General features: G+C 42.8%; 3 protein-coding genes across 9 annotated transcripts in view; all 3 read right to left on the bottom strand.

The window, feature by feature from the left end:
* SSBP1 (single stranded DNA binding protein 1) overlaps positions 1–20,945 on the bottom strand; it is a 53,365-nt gene that overhangs the window by 17,927 nt on the left and 14,493 nt on the right. For 4 of the 7 annotated variants that reach the window (XM_042926766.1, XM_042926754.1, XM_042926793.1 and 1 more), the window contains exon 8: positions 16,861–19,143. The exons of 1 other annotated variant lie outside the window; for it this stretch is intronic. The gene's annotated coding sequence lies outside the window, so the exon portion shown is untranslated. Of the gene's footprint in view, positions 1–16,860; positions 19,228–20,945 lie in introns of those variants that run through there. 2 more of the 7 variants (XM_042926760.1, XM_042926784.1) reach the window with 2 other exon arrangements.
* Positions 1,383–2,303, bottom strand: TAS2R4 (taste 2 receptor member 4). The gene has a single exon (XM_042927355.1). The coding sequence runs from the start codon at positions 2,301–2,303 to the stop codon at positions 1,383–1,385; it is 921 nt and encodes a 306-aa protein (XP_042783289.1).
* Positions 10,790–11,740, bottom strand: TAS2R3 (taste 2 receptor member 3). Its single transcript, XM_042927354.1, has one exon. It carries the CDS (start codon positions 11,738–11,740, stop codon positions 10,790–10,792), a length of 951 nt encoding a protein of 316 aa, XP_042783288.1.

The following is a 20,945-nucleotide window of genomic DNA, read 5'->3' as shown; positions in this document are numbered from 1 at the left end:
TTAGAGTTCTTCTGTCATGGATTTAATCATCCTCAGTAATCCTCTTATCTCCTAATCTTAAGATTCTAACATGATGAAAACCTTGGTGTTTTTTTTTTTTTAAGCCTAAAATATCAGTTTGAGTAATCCTTACTGAATAATGCAGTCAAGATTGTGGTGTCCAGAATGGGAAATAACAGGTAATTTGTAAAATTTGGAGATTTCTCATTTTTTCTTTTTTAATGAAGAGAATGTTATTTAATAAGATTATTTATTTTGACACATGTAAATATTACATAAATATTTTAGAAGTACAAAAAATGTATAAATATGAGTTATTACCCTTCAATTCCCATCCCAAAACTGATCAATATTCCATCTTCAGATTCCTGTTCCTCTGTAGCCAGTCCTCCTGTTCCAACCCCTCTCCCCTCCAAAAGAAAGTGTTCTCCTGGATAATTGTGCAGTGTCCATACAGCTCAGTACATAAATTCATAAGCAGATGATATCTAGTCATCAAAAGTCTGATGCTCCCACCACGAATCCAATGGCTCCTCTTGGCTTTCCCCTGAATTCCGTATCATGTGACGGGGTACAGTCTTTTGTAAAGTTGCACTCAGATTGCATTGATTTCACTATCTGGCATTTGCTTTTGACCTCAGGCTAGCTCCCTAGATTTTAAGATCCTTGGAACTCTCCTGGATTCAGCTTCTTTAATACTTAATCACTTCCCTCCACTCTGACCCTTCCCTTCTTTCCAGAGCAAACCTAGAAGTTCACTCCTAGAGTTTCTTGGTAATAATAGCTCAGTTACTGTGACCCAAAAGGGGAGGGTGCTTTTTCTGTAACACCTGCCACAGTATATACCTGTTTCATCTTTCTCTTTCTTCCTTTTCCTCTCTAAACCTTTCCTTTCTTCCTTTGCTCTTTGCATCCTCTTGTTAATTTTAAGCCAGTCTGGTGACTCCTGATTCACTCATTGCTAAGCCCTTACCCAGGGTTCTTTAACTGAACCTCAAAAATTTAATGATGTGAACTATAATGTATCGTTTAACTTGGGGGAACGCCCCTTATACTTGAGTAGCCCATGGAACAATGTGGTGACTTCCACTTAGCCAGGGATGCAACACTCATGCAAACTCCATGATAAGTAATGCCTCAAGCAAGCTCCTCAGGACAAAAACAAAAACAAAAACAAAAACAAAAACAAAAACAAAAAAAAAAAAAAAAAAAAAAAAACTGCCTAATATTTTAAATTTTTTAAATTGCAGAATGAACTGACATACAGGCACTCAAAGGCCCAGGAAGTCAGATCAATAATTACAAAAATGAATTTCTCAGACCATTGGGAAAACCGCTAATGGAGAAAATCTTGCTCCCAAACCAGGAGGTGACTCCCGCCACTATTTACTACTGAAATTCCACCATATGTTGAAACAAAGAATCTTCTTTGCTTTTGTTTTCAGTTTAGGATGTGTGAGAATAATGAGAACAGAGTGCCCTGGAGGATAAAAGGTGGAAATAATCATACAGATGGATGTGGCTCCCAAATCCATCCGTACGGAAGGGAGATACTGTAGCAGGGTAGCAAGTGAATATGGAATGTAGAGGATGAGGAAATAGATCATTAGCTTCATAGCAGCCATATGAGCTTCAGTCTGGGGATTCCAAAAATCAGTGGCATTTTTCTGCATCTTCTGTATATGTCTTCTCAAGGAATGTATTAACAAGGAAGCGGAAGTCACATTCATGATGAACTGGAGAAAGGAGCTCAGGACCAAGGAGGTCACCAAAGACAAGATGCTCTTATTGATGTCACATACTGTACCATTGCTCCCAGTCAGAAACTCAGGAAAGGGTGATGTCTGTGTGAGCACAACATACAGGAGAGTGGAGAAGGCAGAGATCAGCACGCAGGCCAGCAGCAGCCTGGGGATCTTTGGGGACAGCTTTCGTTTCAGCAGGAGGAATACTGAGTGTTGGAAGTCAGTAATCTTCACGCAGTACAAGGCATTGAGCAAGGTTACAAGCCAGAGACTAGTAGACTCCAAAAACATCCAACACAACAGGAAAAAAGTGGATAGGTGGACTGACCTTTCGACATGTGGAGAGGTGAACAGGTAGATAATGTTCAGGAGAAACAGTCCTAGCATAATAAATCTGGTGACACCCAAGCTGAACAGGATCCTATTAGAAGAGGAGATTCTGTGGCTTTGGACCCAAGTCCTGTAGTTGACCACTACGATAAACAGATTTACAACGAGTCCTACAAAATTCAAAATTGCTGAGACAGTAAGAGCAGATAAGAAGAGTATCTGAAGCATCTTTACTCATTGAGAACTCAGCGGTGGTGGTGCCGGTGCAGGGGCAGGAGAAATCCTGAGAAGTACAAGGAGGCATCAGTACCAGCCAGGAAGGGTTTCCTTTTCCAACTGTCCTCCGTGTGGCAAATGAGCCATCAATGGTCTAAGAGCCAGCTGCTTTTGCTGAGATGCAAATCTTCCAAGGATTGCATTACCACTTCTTCATTCATATCCTGTTTTCCTTAGAAATGGCTCAAACAGCCTCAGTGAACCCGGGAGTCCACTCCTCCAGGAGGAGGCCAGCTGGAGGGAGGAGTTATGGATGGTTCCAAGGACTTCCAGTCCGAGTGACAGGATCCCAGTCCAGCGATGCTTGTGTCACTGTGTCACAGCGAATGAAGCTTTTCTTCATAGCACCCCCAGAATATGGTGCGAATTCCCAGGCTTTATTCCTGCCCACCCACCCTCATCCACACATCCATGGATTATCAAAATCCAGCTTCTCTATCCCCTGTCATCTGTTGATGTTGCAGCCCTATCTTCTCCATCTGTCATTCTGGCCATGCCAGCATTACTCTTTTGTCCCCAAGCACCTACAGTGATTTACAGTTATGAACAGATCAAGTTCGAGGACTTCATGCTTCCTCGAGAGAGCCTGTTTTCAATTAATTCCATCCTTTGGTGACGATTCCTTTACTTTGTATTCCCTCACCAGTCACATATATAGATTTGTGCCATAATCACTTGCTGCGATATCACTTCTGCTTGGAACAATGTCTCCAATCACTTCTGCTTGGAAAAAATGTCAGCCATTTCACGTGTTTCCTTTATAGATGTGGGCTTATGCTTACATCACAGTGGGCTCTTTCCTAGACATTTAACTGCCCAAGTACTCCAGTAACAAATACACAGTAATGCTTTAGCTATAGTTTTGTGGCCCTGATAGGCATCTCACTGCCTGATTCCTCTGCAACTCCTCAGACACTAAAGGGCACCATATGCTTGGCAAATTATATTATCGACGACTATGAGTGAGTGCGGGAGTATGGCGTCTCTTATCTACTCCAGCAGTTGGGGAAACCCAAGGTGCAAGCCTCAATGCAGCCACATATAGGTTACAAAACTGGCATCAAAATAGAGCATACAAACTCCCGGTACTTATGGGAACAGAAGTACAAATACGAATAGACAAACAGAAGCAGCTAACATATGAAGACTACCAGATCCAGAGAAGGGAGTGAATTCATGAGGCCCTTCAAGATAGATGACAGGGAAGCAGGCCTGGAGAAATTCCCTGAGCCCAGCTGCTTACAAAAGCGTTTGTACAAAACTAAGGAGCCACGAATGACAGAAGCATGCCCAGATCGGTGAACCAGGCAAACAGAGTGAACAAGCCAGGCAATGATTAAAGGGCAGATTATATTATAGCACATATTTCCACTTAATTATTTACAAAATAGACTACTGCATTAAAGTAATTCAGTTACATCACATTTAAACAGAATAGATAATATGGAGTAAGATATAAGAATTAAATGTTCCAAAGGGGGTGGGAGGACCCATTACAGGGCAGCAAGAGACCACATTCAGAATGAGACATACAAGGTTGTTGGGTTCTCGGTAGCAGGGGGAGCTATCAGCAGGATGTGATCACGCTGGCTAGTGTCACCAGTGAGCACACTGGTTCTTTCAGAAGTTATTTCTGAAAAGGTCAGTATGGGAAAAGCACTAACAAAACCCTTTCTCCCCCTGCATGAGAATTTTACCATCAGTTAAATATAAATATCTTATGGATGCTCCCTGCTTTGGGCTTCCTTGAGTGTGGTGACTCTCCTGATGTGTGTGTCCTTTGACTCAACCCTGGCAGCTATGTCTATGAAATTACTACAAGAGAAATTGGAGCCTTTGGGACATGAAAGCTTTTTGTGTTTTAATTTTTTTAACGTTTATTTATTTTTGAGAGACAGAGCATGAGCAGGGGAGGGGCAGAGAGAGAGGGAGACACAGAATCCGAAGCGGGCTCCAGGCTCTGAGCCATCAGCACAGAACCCGACGCGGGCCTTGAACCCACAAATTGTGAGATCATGACCTGAGCCAAAGTCAGACGCTTAACTGACTAAGCCACCCAGGCGCCCTGATATGAAGTCTTTTTAGGGCAGTCCCACCCCTATTAATGGGTGCGTAGGAGGAAGAGAGAGGGAAACTTCCATTTATTAGGCTGTTTTTAATGCTTACTCTGTTCCCAGAAGTGCAGCAGGCATCTTAAGCTTCAGTCAATTCTTAAAACAGTTCTAGAAGGAAGATATGCTTCTCCCTTTTTTTTTTTTTACAGGTGAGGAAAAAGAAGATGAGTAAGTGACTGCCAAACATCATAGAAAAATCAGTGGCTAAGTTGTAAGGTCTTTCTGAGACTGAGCTCCTTCCTCTTGTTGCCCTCATTTGTTCATTCCTTTAACAAACTGCTGTCATTAGCCAGGCACTAGGTTAGCTGCTGGGGAAACAGGAGAATCACGCACAGTGCACCCTGCCTTCAAAAAACACACAGAACCGTGTGAGAGACAGACAAAAAGACAGAGATGAGGGTATCTGGTGCTATGGAAAACCACGGGGTGTAATGGTGTGTTCAGCAGGGGCACCTGAGTCTCAGTCTCAGAGGAAAACCTGTCTCAGCACTCCACAGTGCTCCACCGCTGGCTCAGAGCCACCTGCAGGAAGCACGGCCGTGCAGCGGTGGACCTCGGCAGCGGAACAGAGCAGCGCGTTTTCGTGGCTGTCACGAGAGGAGACCACAGACAAAGATCACCTGTGCCAGAACCCTTCATCACATCTGAAGCATTTGTTTCAGTGATGCAGAGATGAAGTACTTGTTTCGGTGTCTTTCGTGCCCGCTACATGTGACATTTTTGAGAAGAACAACTGGTCTAGTATAGTGCTTGGTGCAAAGTGGCTGTTAACTAAATGTACGTGGTACAAATGAATGAACTGGAATCAAGATGAGCCAGAATCAAAACGGTGTGAGAGATTTATTTCTACAGTAGTACAGCAGCATCCGGCAGCTAGCTGGAACCCATCCCTTTCTCAAAGAGGGGTGCTAGATGGGCAGTTAGGGTACAAAGCCGAGCCACCAAGAAGAGTTCAGAAATCGTCCCTCCCTGGCCGTGAGCACCCTATTCAGCAACAGGTGGTGCCAACCCTAGACAGAACATGCAGAGAAACTCACCCATGAGCTTCTGAAAACACTATTTTCAGTTAACCTGGAAATACTGCTCTGTCCTCGGGCCAGCCCCACCAAGTCGCAACGACAATTTCACTATAGTGAGATCAACAAAATTTATTCACTTGACAAACACATACGTGCAGAGAAAAAGTAAAGTTCTTAATTGTGTCTAAAAGTAATACAGTTTTTTTTTTTTTCTGAGCTCCTACCTGCTGGTTGGGGTGGAAGTGTTCAGTCCAATGAGATAGTGAAAAGAATGTCTTCAGAAAAATTTTCAGTCTCTTTAGATTTAAAAATTAAAAGCTGATGAGGCGCCTGGGTGCACCAGTCAGTTAAGTGTCCAACTCTTGATTTCGGCTCAGGTCATGGTCCCAGGGTCGTGGGACTGAGCCTGCACTGGGCTCCTCACTGGGCGCGGAGCCTGCTTGAGATTCTCCCTCTCCCTCCCTCTCTCTACCCCTCCCTCAAGCTCGCTGTTTCTCTCTCTCAAAAATAAAAAATAAATTAAAATTTTTAAAATTTTTTAAATAAAAAATAATTTAAAAAATGAAAATCTGAGACATAGTCCTGATGCCATGCTTCTCTCCCTTAATTAGGGTCCACGTGTCTGCGGAGAGGGGGGAGATCAATGCTATCTCATGGTAGAAACATCATGTCCTCTCCCTCAGTGTCCTTGTCTTCCAGGGAGAGGTCTGTGTCCCTTGGTTACTGCTTGCTCTGCCTGCATTCAAGGCTGAGTCAGCGCCTATGTTCTGCTCCCACCGACTGCAACGGGGAGCTTTGAAGCAGTCCTCAGAGGGGGGAAATCAGGACTCTCACCTGCCCTCCGTGCAATCCCCTTTCTGCCTCCCTCTTCTTCCCACCATCCATCCCCTGGGGACTGGAAGGAGCAGGCTTTCACTTACATCATGTCCTCTTATACCACCAGCAACTACAAACTCTGTGGATTCACTATCCTAAGACTAGAATTCCATGAGGCACATGCCTAAGGCTCGACCCTTGATAAGCTAAAATACTAGTGGCTGATATTTGCTGTGTATTTACTATGCTCTAGTCGGTAAAATAACTTGCATACATCGTCTTATTTAATCCTCACACCAATCCTATGAGGCATTTTATAAAATTACCTATTTTATAGTGAAGGAAACTGAAGTCCAAGGAGGTTTAGCAATTTTTCAAAGATCATGTATCTAGTAAGTGATGAGGTCAGGATTTTTTTTTAAATGTTTATTTATTTTGCGGGGAGAGAGAGACAGAGCAGGAGCAGAGGAAGGGCAGAGAGAGAGGGAGACAGAATCCAAAGCAGGCTCCAAGCTCTGAGCTGTCAGCACAGAGCCCGACGCCGGGCTCGAACTCACAAACCGTGAGATCATGACCTGAGCTGAAGTCGGACGCTTAACCATGAGGTCAGGATTTGAAACCAATGTGTTTGACTCCAGAAATAACACTTTTAGCACCTACACTATACATTTTTCTAGTCCAGAAAAATGTAGGAATACCAGAAAATAACATACAATTGTCATCAGCAGTTGTTGGAAGTTTTTGAGGTCATCTTTGCTTTCTTAAAACAGAGCTTCCTGCAGAATATCAACAGAAGATCAGACTTTCCCTTCCACCTATCCCAAGACAAGAAAATCACATACACAACTTTAAGATCTAGACAGCTCTGTTCATCAATTGTTGGGAAAGATCAGGGATGCCATTTGAGGCAAAGAACATTGGTAGACACTGAAACTCTTTGAGAAATGTTGGAATGTACTTGGGGGTCGTTTTGTTGTTTTTGTTTTGTCTTGTTGTTGTTGGTTTGTTTTTCTTTATGATCCCTCTAGACCCAAACTATAGCTCAATCTCATTAAGGATCAGGATTTGTGAACTTGGCCCAAGGTTTCAGAGAATACTAAAAATGAGAAGCAGGGGCCTCTGATGGAAAATTGGAAACTCTTATGAGGCTACTGTCATAAGTTGTTCCTGATTCATGCGTTAATACACCAACTGCAATAGACCAGCGATGCACTAAAGAACGGATGTGTGTGGAGAAGAGGCAGCCTTCAGAACAAAACAAGTTCTGGCAAGGAACTGCCTCCAAACGCAGGGACAAATCTCATCCCCATACTTTGACCCCAGGAACCTGGTCACAGTGGGGGAAAGCCACGCTCTGATCCTTTGTTCATGAAACAACTAGATTTAAGGGTTTTAAGGGATTTTAGAAACTAAAGCTAATTCATTGAAAGTAAAACAAAACAAACAAGATGCCCTCTCTGGTTTGCTCAAAACAGGGCCTGAGGTATTAGGTAATTCTTCCCCATGTACTGGGCCTCACTGAAGAGTGGGCAGGTTAGGCATCCCCCCTCAGAGATATAGAAGACCGTATCCTCTCCAAAACAGCCAAACTTACCAGCATTGTGCCTCTAGCAACAGAGGAGACTCCTTTCATCAGCAACTCACCCACTACCCAGACTCACGTGCCCACTCCCAACACCAATTTTGATGAATGACGGTCCCCATATGACTGATGTCGTATTAACCAAGTCCAACATTTTGCAGGACCCACGTACACATTTCTCTGAAAGAAACACGAGAGCAGTTGGGGATGCCACGCATACGAATCTGATTTCATTTCGTCTCAGGGAAGGTCACTCTGCACTCAACCAGTTAGACTACCACAGCACACTCCCACTCAGAAGTCTCTGTTTCCACCCACACTGCGGGCCCAACGACACGACTAATGGTGGTAACGTCAGCATGTTCACATGGTATAACGCCAGCACCATATCTGAATCTGTTAGGTTAGGGTAAGATTTAACAGAGCCCCAGCGGGAACAGAAGGGAGGCATTCTTCAGAAGTCAGCCAAAGGCACTAAGAACCAAAAAGCAGCCAAGCCAAAACCTCCAGGAAAATGTCATATTCAATTAAAAGAGAGAAAACCCCTCACACCTAAGCTAGAAGGCAGAGTCAGGAACTCAGGTTAAGAACTAAAGAACCAGAAGGTCAGAGCTAGACAGAGAAGTCGTCAAAGTGACAGAAAGTAGGAACAGGTGTTCAAGAGTGGGTGAAGATGAATTCAAAAGGGGGGATCAGCGTTAACAAAACAGGTGACAATCAGGACAGCATGGATTTCCGGGGCACCTGGGTGGCTCAGTCGGTAAAGCGTCCGACTTTGGTGCAGGTCATGATCTCGCGGTTCATGAGTTTGAGCCCCACATCGGGCTGTCTGCTGTCAGCACAGAGCCTACTTCAGATACTCTGTCCCCCTCTCTCTTTGCCCCTCCCCTGCTCACACTTTCTCTCTCTCTCTCAAAACTAAATAAACACTTAAAAAAAAAAAAAAAAAAGACAGCATGGATTTCCATAGGGAAACTTTCCTGTGCTGGAAAGCAGCACAGATTTTTATTAATTACAAGAGTACCCATTTCAAATCCTTATATTTGAGTGAATTATTGAATGAGTATTAAATAATTTTTTGAGTTTCAACATTTTTCTTTTTTAAATTTTATTTATTTTGAGAGAGAGCGAGCATGAGTGGGGGAGGGGCAGAGACAGAATTCCAAGTAGGCTCCTTGCTGTCAGTGCAGAGCCTGAGGCGGGGCTCGATCTCACTAACTGTGAGATCATCACGTGATCCAAAATCAAGAGTCAGATGCTTAAGTGACTGAGCCACCCAGGTGCCCCATCAACACACAACTTTCTGAAAGAGAATTTTAAGTTATGTCAGAATTAGGCATTTTCCTAGCAGCTTCAAGAGGCAAGAATCAATTTGAAAACGAACAGTGCAGACCAAACGATATTTATTCCTGTAACTTTAGAAATGAATACATAAATCCCAGAACAATCCCAAGATTAACTTCTGCTTACACATGACCAAATGCCAAGTGGTATGGTGATCCTTAATGCTACATCCAAATATGACTTATTCCACAAAATAACAATGACAGCAACAGCTGTTTTTTCCTCCATCTGAGATTCTAAGCACTCTTCATCTGTTAACTCACTCACTCCTGCCTTCATAACCACAACACTCTACACCTGAGAGCTCCATCAGTGACAGAAATGTGGATTCAGATTTGCCCTGGGTCCTGTCTATATTCACAAGTTTGAGAATTTTTCATGATCTTAAGAATAGTCTCATTGACTTCTTGACTCAATTCCTGTGTAACTGTATTAAAATAAAATTTATTAAATTTATAAAAACTGCTTCTATTTTTCTTAATGTTTATTTATTTTTGAGAGAGCAAGCGAGCAGGAGAGGGGGAGAAAGAGAGGGAGACACAGAATCCGAAGCAGGCTCCAGGCTCTGAGCTGTCAGCACAGAGCCCAACGCGGGGCTAGACCACACGAGTCGTGAGATCGTGACCTGAGCTGAAGACCAGACGCTCAGCCAAATGAGCCACCCAGGCGCCCCTGCTTCCGTTATTGTTTATAAAACTCAAGTTTTAAAAGCTAACATGCACCTTGGTTAGTGCAGAAAAAAAAACAAACTGCTTTGAGTTTTGCCCAATCTGAAAAATAAAAAATTACTCCGCAGTTGGTAAAGGGAAATGACAGCAAAATGATAAAGGAATACCAGGACTATTGAAGTAAAATGACCACCACCAGACTGGTTTGGAGCCTAATATCCAAGGGTCTTGATTCTCGCTCCACTGCTTTTGTCCTCACGCAATGGGTCTGTGGGAACTATCTCTCCAGGAAGTGCTCTTGCTGCACAATTCACTGTCGGTTACCAAACCGGCCTCACCCACTGAGGGCTTCACATGATACGCTGTGCTAAAATGTTGGCACGCATTGCCTCACGAATCTCCAGTAGCCTGTAGGTGAGTCTGCATTTTAAAATGAGGTAAGAGGGGATCACACAGAAAGGTTAAGTAACTCGCCTAAGGCCAAAGGTCTTGGAAATGGACAGAACCAGAATGCAAACCCAAGTCTGTGGAACTGCAGTGCTTTTGCTCCCTCCCTCAAGTTCATTACACTGTTATTTACATCAGCTCATCACTGTCCCGATAAATTTTACGCTAAAGCTAGTAATCAGTTCATTTTGTTGACAGCAATTAAAATACATGCCTACACCGTGAGAGTGTTACTATACTGACATTTGCCAAAGACTGTTTCACTCTCTTCCAAAACAACCATATAAAGAGAAGCCATGAGATGTGTCCCCCATGGGACAAGGCAATGCAGTAGTGTCCCTCTGCTACTGACATCATGGCACCGGAACCACAGGAGGGTCAGGAAGAGCCCTGTAGTCTTGAGCCAGGCCGAAGGGCACCCGGGCTCCCACCTGTGCCCTCTGTCACTCTACATGGAAACAGGTCCTTTGGATCCAGGCTTCAGATGACCAGACTCACACCGCAGCATCCCCACAAACATATGCTTCAGCTTGCTGTTTCCCAGAATGAGAATGAATGAGTGGCTAGCAGGATAAAACATGGTAATGAGTTCTCCAATTATCTTCACCATCTCAGTTCCTGGTATGAAATAACTGGATGATGTAATTAAAAAGGCAAGAAAGTAAAGCAGGAAGAGAAGGAGGAAGGAGAGGATGATTTTGATGGCCCTCTTGTGGGCCTCAGTGCTTGGATCTCTGGAGCTGGTGCCGCTTTGCTCCATCCGCTGTGTGTGCCTCCCCAGAGAGAGGATGAGCAGAAAGTAGGAGGCCAGAGACACAATCAGAGGAGGCAGGTTCCACAGAGTCCCAAGAACATGGATCAATTTATATTCATTTCTTTTCTTTCTAAAGTGCTCAGTCACATTCCCTGTGCCATCGATCCCACCGAGAATAGAATACATCTTAAATTCATGGATCAGGGACAGGGCACTGGCGCACGATAAGACCAGCGCACCCAAGATCATCTGTACGACCATCCTGGAAACTCTCCACTTGAGCCAGAGGAATGTAGGGTGAGAGAAACTGGCAATTTTCAGGCAGTAGAGGACACTGAGACAGGTGGCAAGCCAAATGCTCAGGTGGTTTGTAAATGTCCAGAAAATATCAATAATTTGCATTATTATCCCTTCATCATGCACTTTGGAAGAGAACACAATTAAAACACCATCAACCAAAAGAATCCACAGCAGAACGATCCTGGAGAGAGCCAGGTTAGCGATGATGAAGTCAGACAAAGAGATTGTCTTATTCTTAAACCAACTGCTGCCATTGACCAACACTATGAAACCATTCCCCAGCATCCCCAGAATGAACTGAGTGGCAGACAGAACCAGAAACACCCACTTGTGGAGCCCTGACATGTCAGCTACTAGGCAGACCGGACCTTGTTCTGTTGACATACAATCTCTGTGCTGACTTGAAATTTCTCCCTGTGAATCTGCCACCTTTCCTTGTCGCTCCACTGTACCTGTCTCTTGTCTCTGCCCAATTTAGTCTGTTGTAGAGCAAAGTTTAGTGAACCCTCTCTGGATCTTTCAGGTTAGTCTGTCCTCTTCACAGATGACATGGACTGTCACATTTCATCTATGACCTAAACTCAGCAGCTCTTTGCCAAAATGCAAATGGGAGTAGTATCCAGTGTCACACAGAGAAGGAAGAGATCTGACTCGCAAAGAAGGTGAGGATTTGGACTGGATTTCAAAAGGAGGAGGGTTCCAAGCCACCCAGGACAGAAAGGGGCATCACCAGAAGAGTCACACAGAATCACTCCGAAGAGTGAGAAGTCTTATTCCTGGGGAGGAGGACCCAGGGACACACACAGAGATCAGAATTCCACCAGAAGGCACTATCAAAGTCACCCTGGAGGGAGGGTTAAGTGCATGAAATAGAGAAAGTTCAGGGCCACTGGTCCTGGATTAGAATTAAAAGGCGTGCCTGTTGGAGTATGCCTTACATGAGGAGGCTCCAAGTTCTTCCATAGTGAGCCAGATCATCAGAAATTCTTAACTACCCGAGTATTTGAATAACAATAATGAATTATAGCATATAACCTATTCACTCAGGGTGCATGACTACTGTATCAATACGTCAACAATAGTTCAGGGTGACAGAAATCACAGACAACCTCTTTGACCCAAGAAGCCTTATTTATGTAAAGCAATGCCTTACAAATTTTGACCATGGCCAGCATTAGTACTTTCTATATGGCTTTATAAATATCTACCTATCTATATACATACATATATATGTATATTATACATATACATATTATACTCAGAACACAAAGGAGTCACAAAATGATGTTTCCCCTTTTAACATGTGTGGCACTCTGATATTTTATTTGTTTGTTTGTTTGCTTGTTTATTTTTATTTTACATCCAAGTTAGTTAGCATATAGTGCAATGATTTCAGGAGTAGATTCCAGTGATTCATCACCTATCTATAACACCCAGTGCTCATGCCAACAAGTGTCTTCCTTAATGCCCCTTAATGCCCTTCCTTAATGCCCCATTTAGCCCATCCCCCCAACCACAATCCCTCCAGCAACCCACAGTTTGTTCTCTGTATTTAAGAGTCTCTTATGGTTTGTCCCCCTCCCTGTTTTTATATTATTTTTGCTTCCCTTCCCTTATGTTCATCTGTTTTGTATCTTAAATTCCACATGACTGAAATCATATGATATTTGTCTTTCTCTAATTTCACTTAGCATAATACCCTCTAGTTCCATCCACGTAGTTGCAAAGGGCAAGATTTCATTCTTTTTGATTGCCGAGTAATACTTCATTGTATATATAAACCACATCTTCCTTATCCATTCATCTGTCAATGACATTTGGGCTCTTTCCATACTTTGGCTATTGTTGATAGAGCTGCTATAAACATGGGGGTACATGTGCCCCTTCAAAACAGCACACCTGTATCCCTTGGATAAATACCTAGTAGTGCAATTCCTGGGTCGTAGGGTAGTTCTATTTTTAATTCTTTGACGAACCTCCATACTGTTTTCCAGAGTGGCTGCATCATTTTGCATTATAACCAGCAGTGCAAAAGAGATCCTCTGTTTCTGCAACCTTGCCAACATCTATTATTACCTGCATTGTTAATGTCAGCCATTCTGACAGGTGTGAGGTGGTATCTCATTGTGGTTTTGATTTTTATTTCCCTGATGATGAGTGACATTGAACATTTTTTCATATGTCTGTTGGCCATCTGGATCTCTTCTTTGGAGAAGTGTCTATTCATGTCTTTTGCCCATTTCTTCACTGGATTATTTGTTTTTTGGGTGTTGAGTTTGATAAGTTCTTTATAGGTTTTGGATACTAACCCCTTATCTGATATGTCATTTGCAAATATCTTCTCCCATTCCGTTGGTTGCCTTTTAGTTTTGCTGATTGTTTCCTTTGCTGTGCAGAAGCTTTTTATCTTGATGAGGTCCCATACTGACAGCATGGGGCCTACTTGGGATTTGCGCTGTCTCCCTCTTTCTCTGCTCTTACCCCACTTGTGCTCTCCCACTCTCTCTCTTTCCCTCTCTCACTATAAATAGACATAAGCTTTTTAAAAAATCCTAAATTATTAAGTCCAAAATGTACATCTTCATGCCATACACTCTTCTGAGCTATATACTCCCATATCCACCTATATAACTTTACTTGACACTATCACAGACATCTCAAATTTAACATGTCCAAAATAAAACTCTCAATTTACTCTCATTAAAAAAAACAAAACAAAACTATCTCTTACCCTCAATCCTCCCTATTTCAGCAAATGGCAACATCATCCACCCAATTGCTCAAATCAGGCACCACCTAAGGATTAACTTGATTCTCTCCCACATCAATCTATCAATGATGTCTCCATTGTAATCACAAAACGTATCCTGGGGGCGCCTGAGTGGCTCAATCCGTTGAGCTCCCGACTTCAGATCAGGTCATGATCTCACGGCTGTGAATTCGAGCCCATGTCGGGTTCTGTGTTGACAGCTCAGAGCCTGGAGCCTACTTCGGATTCTGTGTCTTCCTCCCTCTCTCTCTGGCCTTTCCCCACTCACGGTCTCTCTCTCTCTCTAACTCATTCTCCACTTCTCATCTTTTCCTCTGTAACAGATTCTCCATAGAGCCACAAGAATGACTTTAAAATGTAAATCAGATCATTGCACTCCACTACTTGAAACACTTCAATGGTTTTCCAGTGCAACTATCGCAAAATATAAACTCCTCATATCGCACACTGAGAATCTCTTCTGCATGTCCTCTTGCATGCATCAGGACTCACAATAATTTCTGCCATATCATATGGTCTGAGTTAAAGAACAGGCTTTACTGGAGTAAGAGAAAACTCCTATCAACACCAGAAATAAAAGCATGGCTCCTCTTCATCCTCCTATGATTACACGGAGCACAGTTCGGTTAGCAGTGTACTTTCGTATGCCAATGGAGGTGTCTCACCCTCCCTGCTGTTCTCACAATTCTTGTAATAACAGTGTGAAAACAACTTTGTCAGTAGGAAAAGAAACAGTCTTAGTGCCAGAAAATCTGGATTTGGGAAGCCAGCTATTTACAAGAGTTGTCTGAGAAAACAGCGGGCCGACACACGCAGACCCGGAGGCCACAGGACGTTATAGCTCCCGCTGGTGTTAGAGTCAACAGTTCCGTGGCAACTGAGCTTATGCGAAGCACTTTCGGGTGGGAGAAGTGAAAGAAAGCCTTTTCCCAGCTAGCTTGTGGTCCCGACAACCTAGATTGAAGTCCTAGAGTTATTTTTTGGACTTTTCTCATTGCTATATAAAACTCCTACAAGAAGAATGGTATTTCCCAGGTTGTCTAGGACAATCCTGGCACGTGCCTGTCACTCCAAGTAACTATTAACAATTCCCCCATATCAGTGCTTTCCTCACTGAACCGTCAGGCCCTAGGCGCAGACCTTGACACACAGCAAAACTTCGGTAAATATATATTGAAAAAATAAGTTTTCTAAAGCTAGCTTATTTTTTTAGCTCAAGTTTTAGATTAATTTTTTAACTGCCACTGACTCAACATTGTTTCTAAAAGTTATTTTTGTTACTGGAATAGCTGTTAACTCATTTACACAGCTGTATTCCATCCTGTGTGCATTTATTTACCATTCTCTGGCTTGCTGATTGTGCTATTATGTACATTATTGCTAAGAACACCTTTGGACAGGTTTCTTGGGCCACAGGGGCAAGAGCTTCCTATAGGTGTACCTTAAAGATGGAATAACTACAGGGGCGCCTCGGCTCAGTCGGTTGGGTGTCCATCTTCGGCTCAGGTCATGATCTCACGGTCTGTAAGTTCGAGCCCCGTGTCGGGCTCTGTGCTGACCACTCAGAGCCTGGAGCCTGCTTCCGATTCTGTGTCCCCCCTCTCTGTCTGCCTCACTCATGCTCTGTCTCACTCTGTCTCTCAAAAATAAATGTTAAAAAAAATTTTTTTAAAGATGAAATAACTACATGAAATTTCAACACAAATTAATGCCAAAATGTTTTCCGAAAAGGAGTTGCCAATTTACCCTCTCCCCACCAGCACGTAAGTTTCCACTGGTATACAATATCCTCCCTCACACCCTGTTCTGTCAAATGTGTTTTCATTTGCGAGTGTGGAGGGCTTAAAATGAAATCTCATTGCAGCTTCTGGTTTGCATTTCCGTGATTATTTTTATTTATTTTTTCAAATATTGGAAGTACATTTAATGTTTAAGTTAACATATTGGGAAGGTAGGAAATCAAAACAAGGTGGAAAGAACAAGAAACTACAGGCCTGACAAGCCATATGGAGAGTCAAGTGGAAAGTAAACAATTGAGAATACAATAAGTGCATTTAATATACAATATATGTGTAAACATTTTGTTTCAGTTTTAGTTAACATACAGTGCAACAGCAGTTTCTAGAGTAGAATTCAGTGATTCATCACTTACATACAACAACCAATGTTCATCACAAATGCCCTCTTGAATCCCCATCACCCATCCAGCCCATCCTGCACCCACCTCCCTCCAGCAACCCTGTTTGTTCTCTATCATTAAGCGTTTCTTACGGCTTGTTTCCTTCTCTTTTCCCCCTTCCTACATGAGTGAGATCATATGGTATTTGCCTTTCTCTGACTGACCTATTTCACTTAGCATAATACACTCTAGCCCCATCCACAACATTGCAAGTGGTTTTCCTTATTAATGAAGTTGACCACTTTTTCACATATGAATGGATTATTTATAGGAATGGCTATTTATAGGAATCCATAGAATGGATTATTTATATTTCACAGGCTCTGTGTCTTTGCCCATTTTTCTAACCTGTTGTCTCCTTGTTGCTTTGTAGGCCTTCCTATATTCTAGATCGTATTTTTTTTTTGCTTTGTAACCCTTATATATTCTAAGTTATATTTCAGTTATATGATTGCAAATATCTTCTCTCCAGTTTGTGACTTGTCATTTTGCTTTCTTTCCAGTGACTTTCTATAAACAAGTTATTTTTAACAGTTAAATGTATCCCTCTTCTCTGTATTTACATTTTTGTTTAAAAGAAAAAATTTCTATGCCACCAGATCATAAAGACATTGTATTATAGTTTCTTCCAAAATTTTTAACATTTTGCCTTTCACCTATGTCTTTAAATCACCAAGAATTGATCTTTGCATAAGGTGTAGATATCTGATTTCATTTTCTTCTGCATGGATAACAAATCTCCCTGGCATAATTGAAACAATCTAGACCCACTGATCTATGCCACTTTTATCCTTTTCTACATGTGCATGGTCTGTTTCTGGGTTCTCTTTGCTACACCACTGCCCTGTTTATTCCTGTATCCATAGAACAGTTTTTTATCACTATAGGTTTCATTCTAAAAAGGCTTGCCGACTGGCAGAGCAAGTCCCCCATCTCACTCTTCTTCAGAAGTATGTTGTGTGATCTTGGACCTTTGCCAATCAATGCATCTTTAGAGTCAACTTGTCCAGTTGTCCCCAAGAAACTGGGAATTTTTGTTTTGATCTGTAACATCAATGTGGGGAAGGGTTGAGATCTTTACATGATTGATGCTTACAATAAACATGATTTACCAATGTGTTTAGTCTTCTTTTAATGTATTTCAATCAAGTTTCATAATGTGCTCCACAGAGACCACACTCTTGGAAGACTCATTTTCTGATGCTCTTGTACATGGCATCTTCACTGCTGTTTGCAGTTGACTTTTGTAAACTGATCTTATTTCCAGCAACTTTTAATTATTCATCTACAGATTCTTTTCTTTCATGGTTTCTGTGTAATCACGGCATTTGTAACTTTCTTCCTTTCCATCTTAATACGTTTTCTTTCCTTCCCAACTATGCTTGCTAAAGCCTCAGTACAAACAACCTGTCCAAGAGAAGTAGTGATAAGACATCCTTGCCTTTTTCATTTTACGAAAAATCCTCTTCTAATTTCAAGTCTGTTTGAGGCACACCTTTGACACATATCCTTTGTTTTTATCTCCAAACCACATGTCAATATTAGCATGTCATCAGGGAACTCCCTTTTTTCAGTGTGTCGCCTACTTATGCTCGTTTCCGTTTAGTTTAGAACCTGTCACTTGAAGAAGTCCGTTTCTTCCTGCAAGCCCAATGCTACAGATTGAACTGTGTCCACTCAACATTCACATATAGAAGTCTAATCCCCAATGTGACTACATTTTGAGATAGGGCCAGTAAGAAGATAAAGTGAACCCAGGCCATAAGGGTGGGGCCCTGACACAACTGCATTAGTGTCCTTATAAGAGACACCAGAGTCCACGCTCTGCCAGCACAAATAGGAGGCCATGTGAGGACACGGTGAGGTGGTAGCCACTTGTAAGCCAGCAACATGGGCCTCCCAGGAAACCAACCATCCTGCACCCCGTTCTGAGACTTCTAGCCTCCAGAATCGCAAAACGTCTGTTGTTTAAATCACCCACTCTATGGTATTTTGTTATGGCGGCCCGAACTTAGATTCCCTAGAATGCAATAAAAACTATGTCATACTTAGGATCTGGTTATTTTGCAGTGGGACACCTCCTCACTCCAGATTAGCTCGTCTGCTATACTGCCAGGAGAAGCAGAAGGTCAGTACTTCTGTTCTTATTTACGTGCTACTTTAGTAAACAAGGGGCTGTTAACTAAGGGTCCTCATTTCAGGCTTCAGGCAAAATTAAACTATTTGATGAAAAAAAAGTTTGTATTTACCCTTTTTAAGGTATTTACTAAGGATCCGCGTACATTTTATGTCCCAGTCCCTCCCAAAATTAAGAATGAGACCTAGGTTAAAAGTCTGAGAGACTGTGGCAGTAGACGTGATATTTTACTTCTACCAGTAGTGAACGGTCTTAGAAGAGAAAGAACTGAAGTAATGAATTGTGTATACGGAGATAAAGAATGTGTGAATTAGTAAGAATTAGGTTCAAATGCAAAGCACAAATAAGTGGCTTAAACAAGGTAGAGATTTATTTGTGTCTCCCAAAGAAGTCCAGAGGTAGACTGTCCAGGACCGCGATGGTGGCTCCATGGTCATCACGGACTCCAGCCTCTTCCATCTTCCATCCTGCAGATAGTCTTGTGGTCTAAAATGGCTACTGGAGATTCTCAGCCATCATGTCCACATTTCAGACCAGAAAAAGCCAGGTGAGGGTCTGGAGAAGCACAAAGGATGAGCCTCCCAACAGAGCTAATCATTTAAGGAGCTTTCCTGGAAGCACCACCAAATGGCGTCTGCTTCTACCCCCTTAGCAACAGTTAACTGCAAAGGAGAACAGGAATGCAGTATTTCAGCTGTGCACACTGTCACCCCCAATAAAACATGGGCTCTGTAAATTAATGGGTTCTGTAGAAAGGATAATAATGGATATTGGGCAGTGTATTCATCATGTTTCTTATTTTCTGTATTTTATTATCCTTTGACATCCTGGAGTCTGGCAGACCTTGGGAGGAACTAACTCCTTCCCAACATCAGCTAATTCCTGGAAATAGTAAACACTTGCCCAAGAGCATGTCTTTCATATGCAAACCAACCGATCCTGATTCCATACCTGCCATCAGCCTCCTTTTATCAGGCTCCTGCAGTCCAGAACACTGTTTCTCTGCTCAAAGGTACCAGACAACTAGAGACCCCCCCCTTCGGCCCGGAGCCTGGTGAAAATCATTCGTCCCACGAAAATCACAATAAAAGCTTTAGGCCTGCCCTGGGGCTCCCCCGGTGGCTCTAGTGGTGTGGCATGTGCCCTCCTCTTGGCAACTAGAATAAACTCTTTCAAGACAGTTTCTTTATGTCTGTCATCTTACCACACCGGATTAACACAAATCCCACCTACATTGTAAAATGGGTAAGCCACTGGAAACCTCTCCCACGATACGGTTTTCCACAGCAGAAAGCTGGAATCTTGGCAACATTTGTTATCTCACAAAATATGCTTAAAATGTGTTTGGCAGAAGAGAGGAGTCCCTCATCTCCACTTCTCTTCTGAGCTCCACTCGTTAATCATCAAATAGAAGCCAGGAAGTCTACAACTCAACTATGTTCAGAACTACTCCTGATCTTCCCTCTTCTCACACCTGTTCCCACGTTCATGTTTCTTAGTCTCAGAAACAAAACGTCACTATCCACACAGCTGCCCGAGCAGCTTCAGAATGATCTCTTCGTGGCCCTTCTCTTCCCACCAGCACCTACTGTCCCCAGGGTGTCCTGGACAGGAGTTCCATGCTCTCAGTATCCCTAACCAGGAGCACAGCACGGGATCTGGCACATAACTGTTGCACAGTGAACGAACCAACGTGAACCCCAAACTCTCCATATGTCCCCTGTAATGCACACTCTGCTAACCTTTCGAGGCTCTTGCAGGAGCTTCCTAACGGCCTGCAAGCTTTCCCCACTTCTAACCCTTCACAGGCCTTCACTTCTTTCTCAAGCACAGTTCTGATACGTCCATTTCAAAACATGCAGCTCCCCATTGCCAAAGTCCTCTGTAAGCTTTCAAGGCTCTTTATGATCCAGCCCCAACCCCTTTTTCATGTTTTATCTTTCACGGATCCATATGCTTTTATGTTTCTGGACCTTTGTTCATGCTGTTTCCTCTGCTGAAAACTAATCTAATAACTATTCTCATCTGTGTCCACAGGACTTTATTTCTACCATCACTAGACTACTCCTACCACAGCACGCTTTGTACACAGGCTCCTGCCTCTGTCCTCCCCATCCAGCCCCCATCATCCTAGATTGTGAGCCCCTTCAATGCAGTAATCCTGTTATATTTATCCCTATATCCAGGCCTGTATGCTTGCAAGGTTTAAAGCAGGTGCCCAAGTGACTTTTAAGTTTAAAAAGATGCTCAGATTAACTGTAAATAGCCACGGAAGATTAAAAGCAAACCAAAAAACACTACAAAAGTGGACTACGTTCTCAGTAATCCACAGACATTAACAACAAGAAAGGTCAAGTACAATAAACTAATCTAAAGTTTACAGGCTCCCAGAAGTGTCCCGTGAGACTGGGGAGATGGGCATGGTGACTGAAAGGGATATGCCTTGTTTAAAGTAACTACAAAC

Source organism: Panthera leo, chromosome A2, assembly GCF_018350215.1.
Source record: "Panthera leo isolate Ple1 chromosome A2, P.leo_Ple1_pat1.1, whole genome shotgun sequence".
Taxonomy (NCBI): domain Eukaryota; kingdom Metazoa; phylum Chordata; class Mammalia; order Carnivora; family Felidae; genus Panthera; species Panthera leo.
Note: the sequence above shows the minus strand (reverse complement) of the source record. Positions and strands in the feature narration are given on the sequence as shown.

Coding starts and splice junctions, on each gene's coding strand:
- TAS2R4 (XM_042927355.1), bottom strand. CDS start 2,303: ATGCTTCAGATACTCTTCTTATCTGCTCTTACTGTCTCAGCAATTTTG.
- TAS2R3 (XM_042927354.1), bottom strand. CDS start 11,740: ATGTCAGGGCTCCACAAGTGGGTGTTTCTGGTTCTGTCTGCCACTCAG.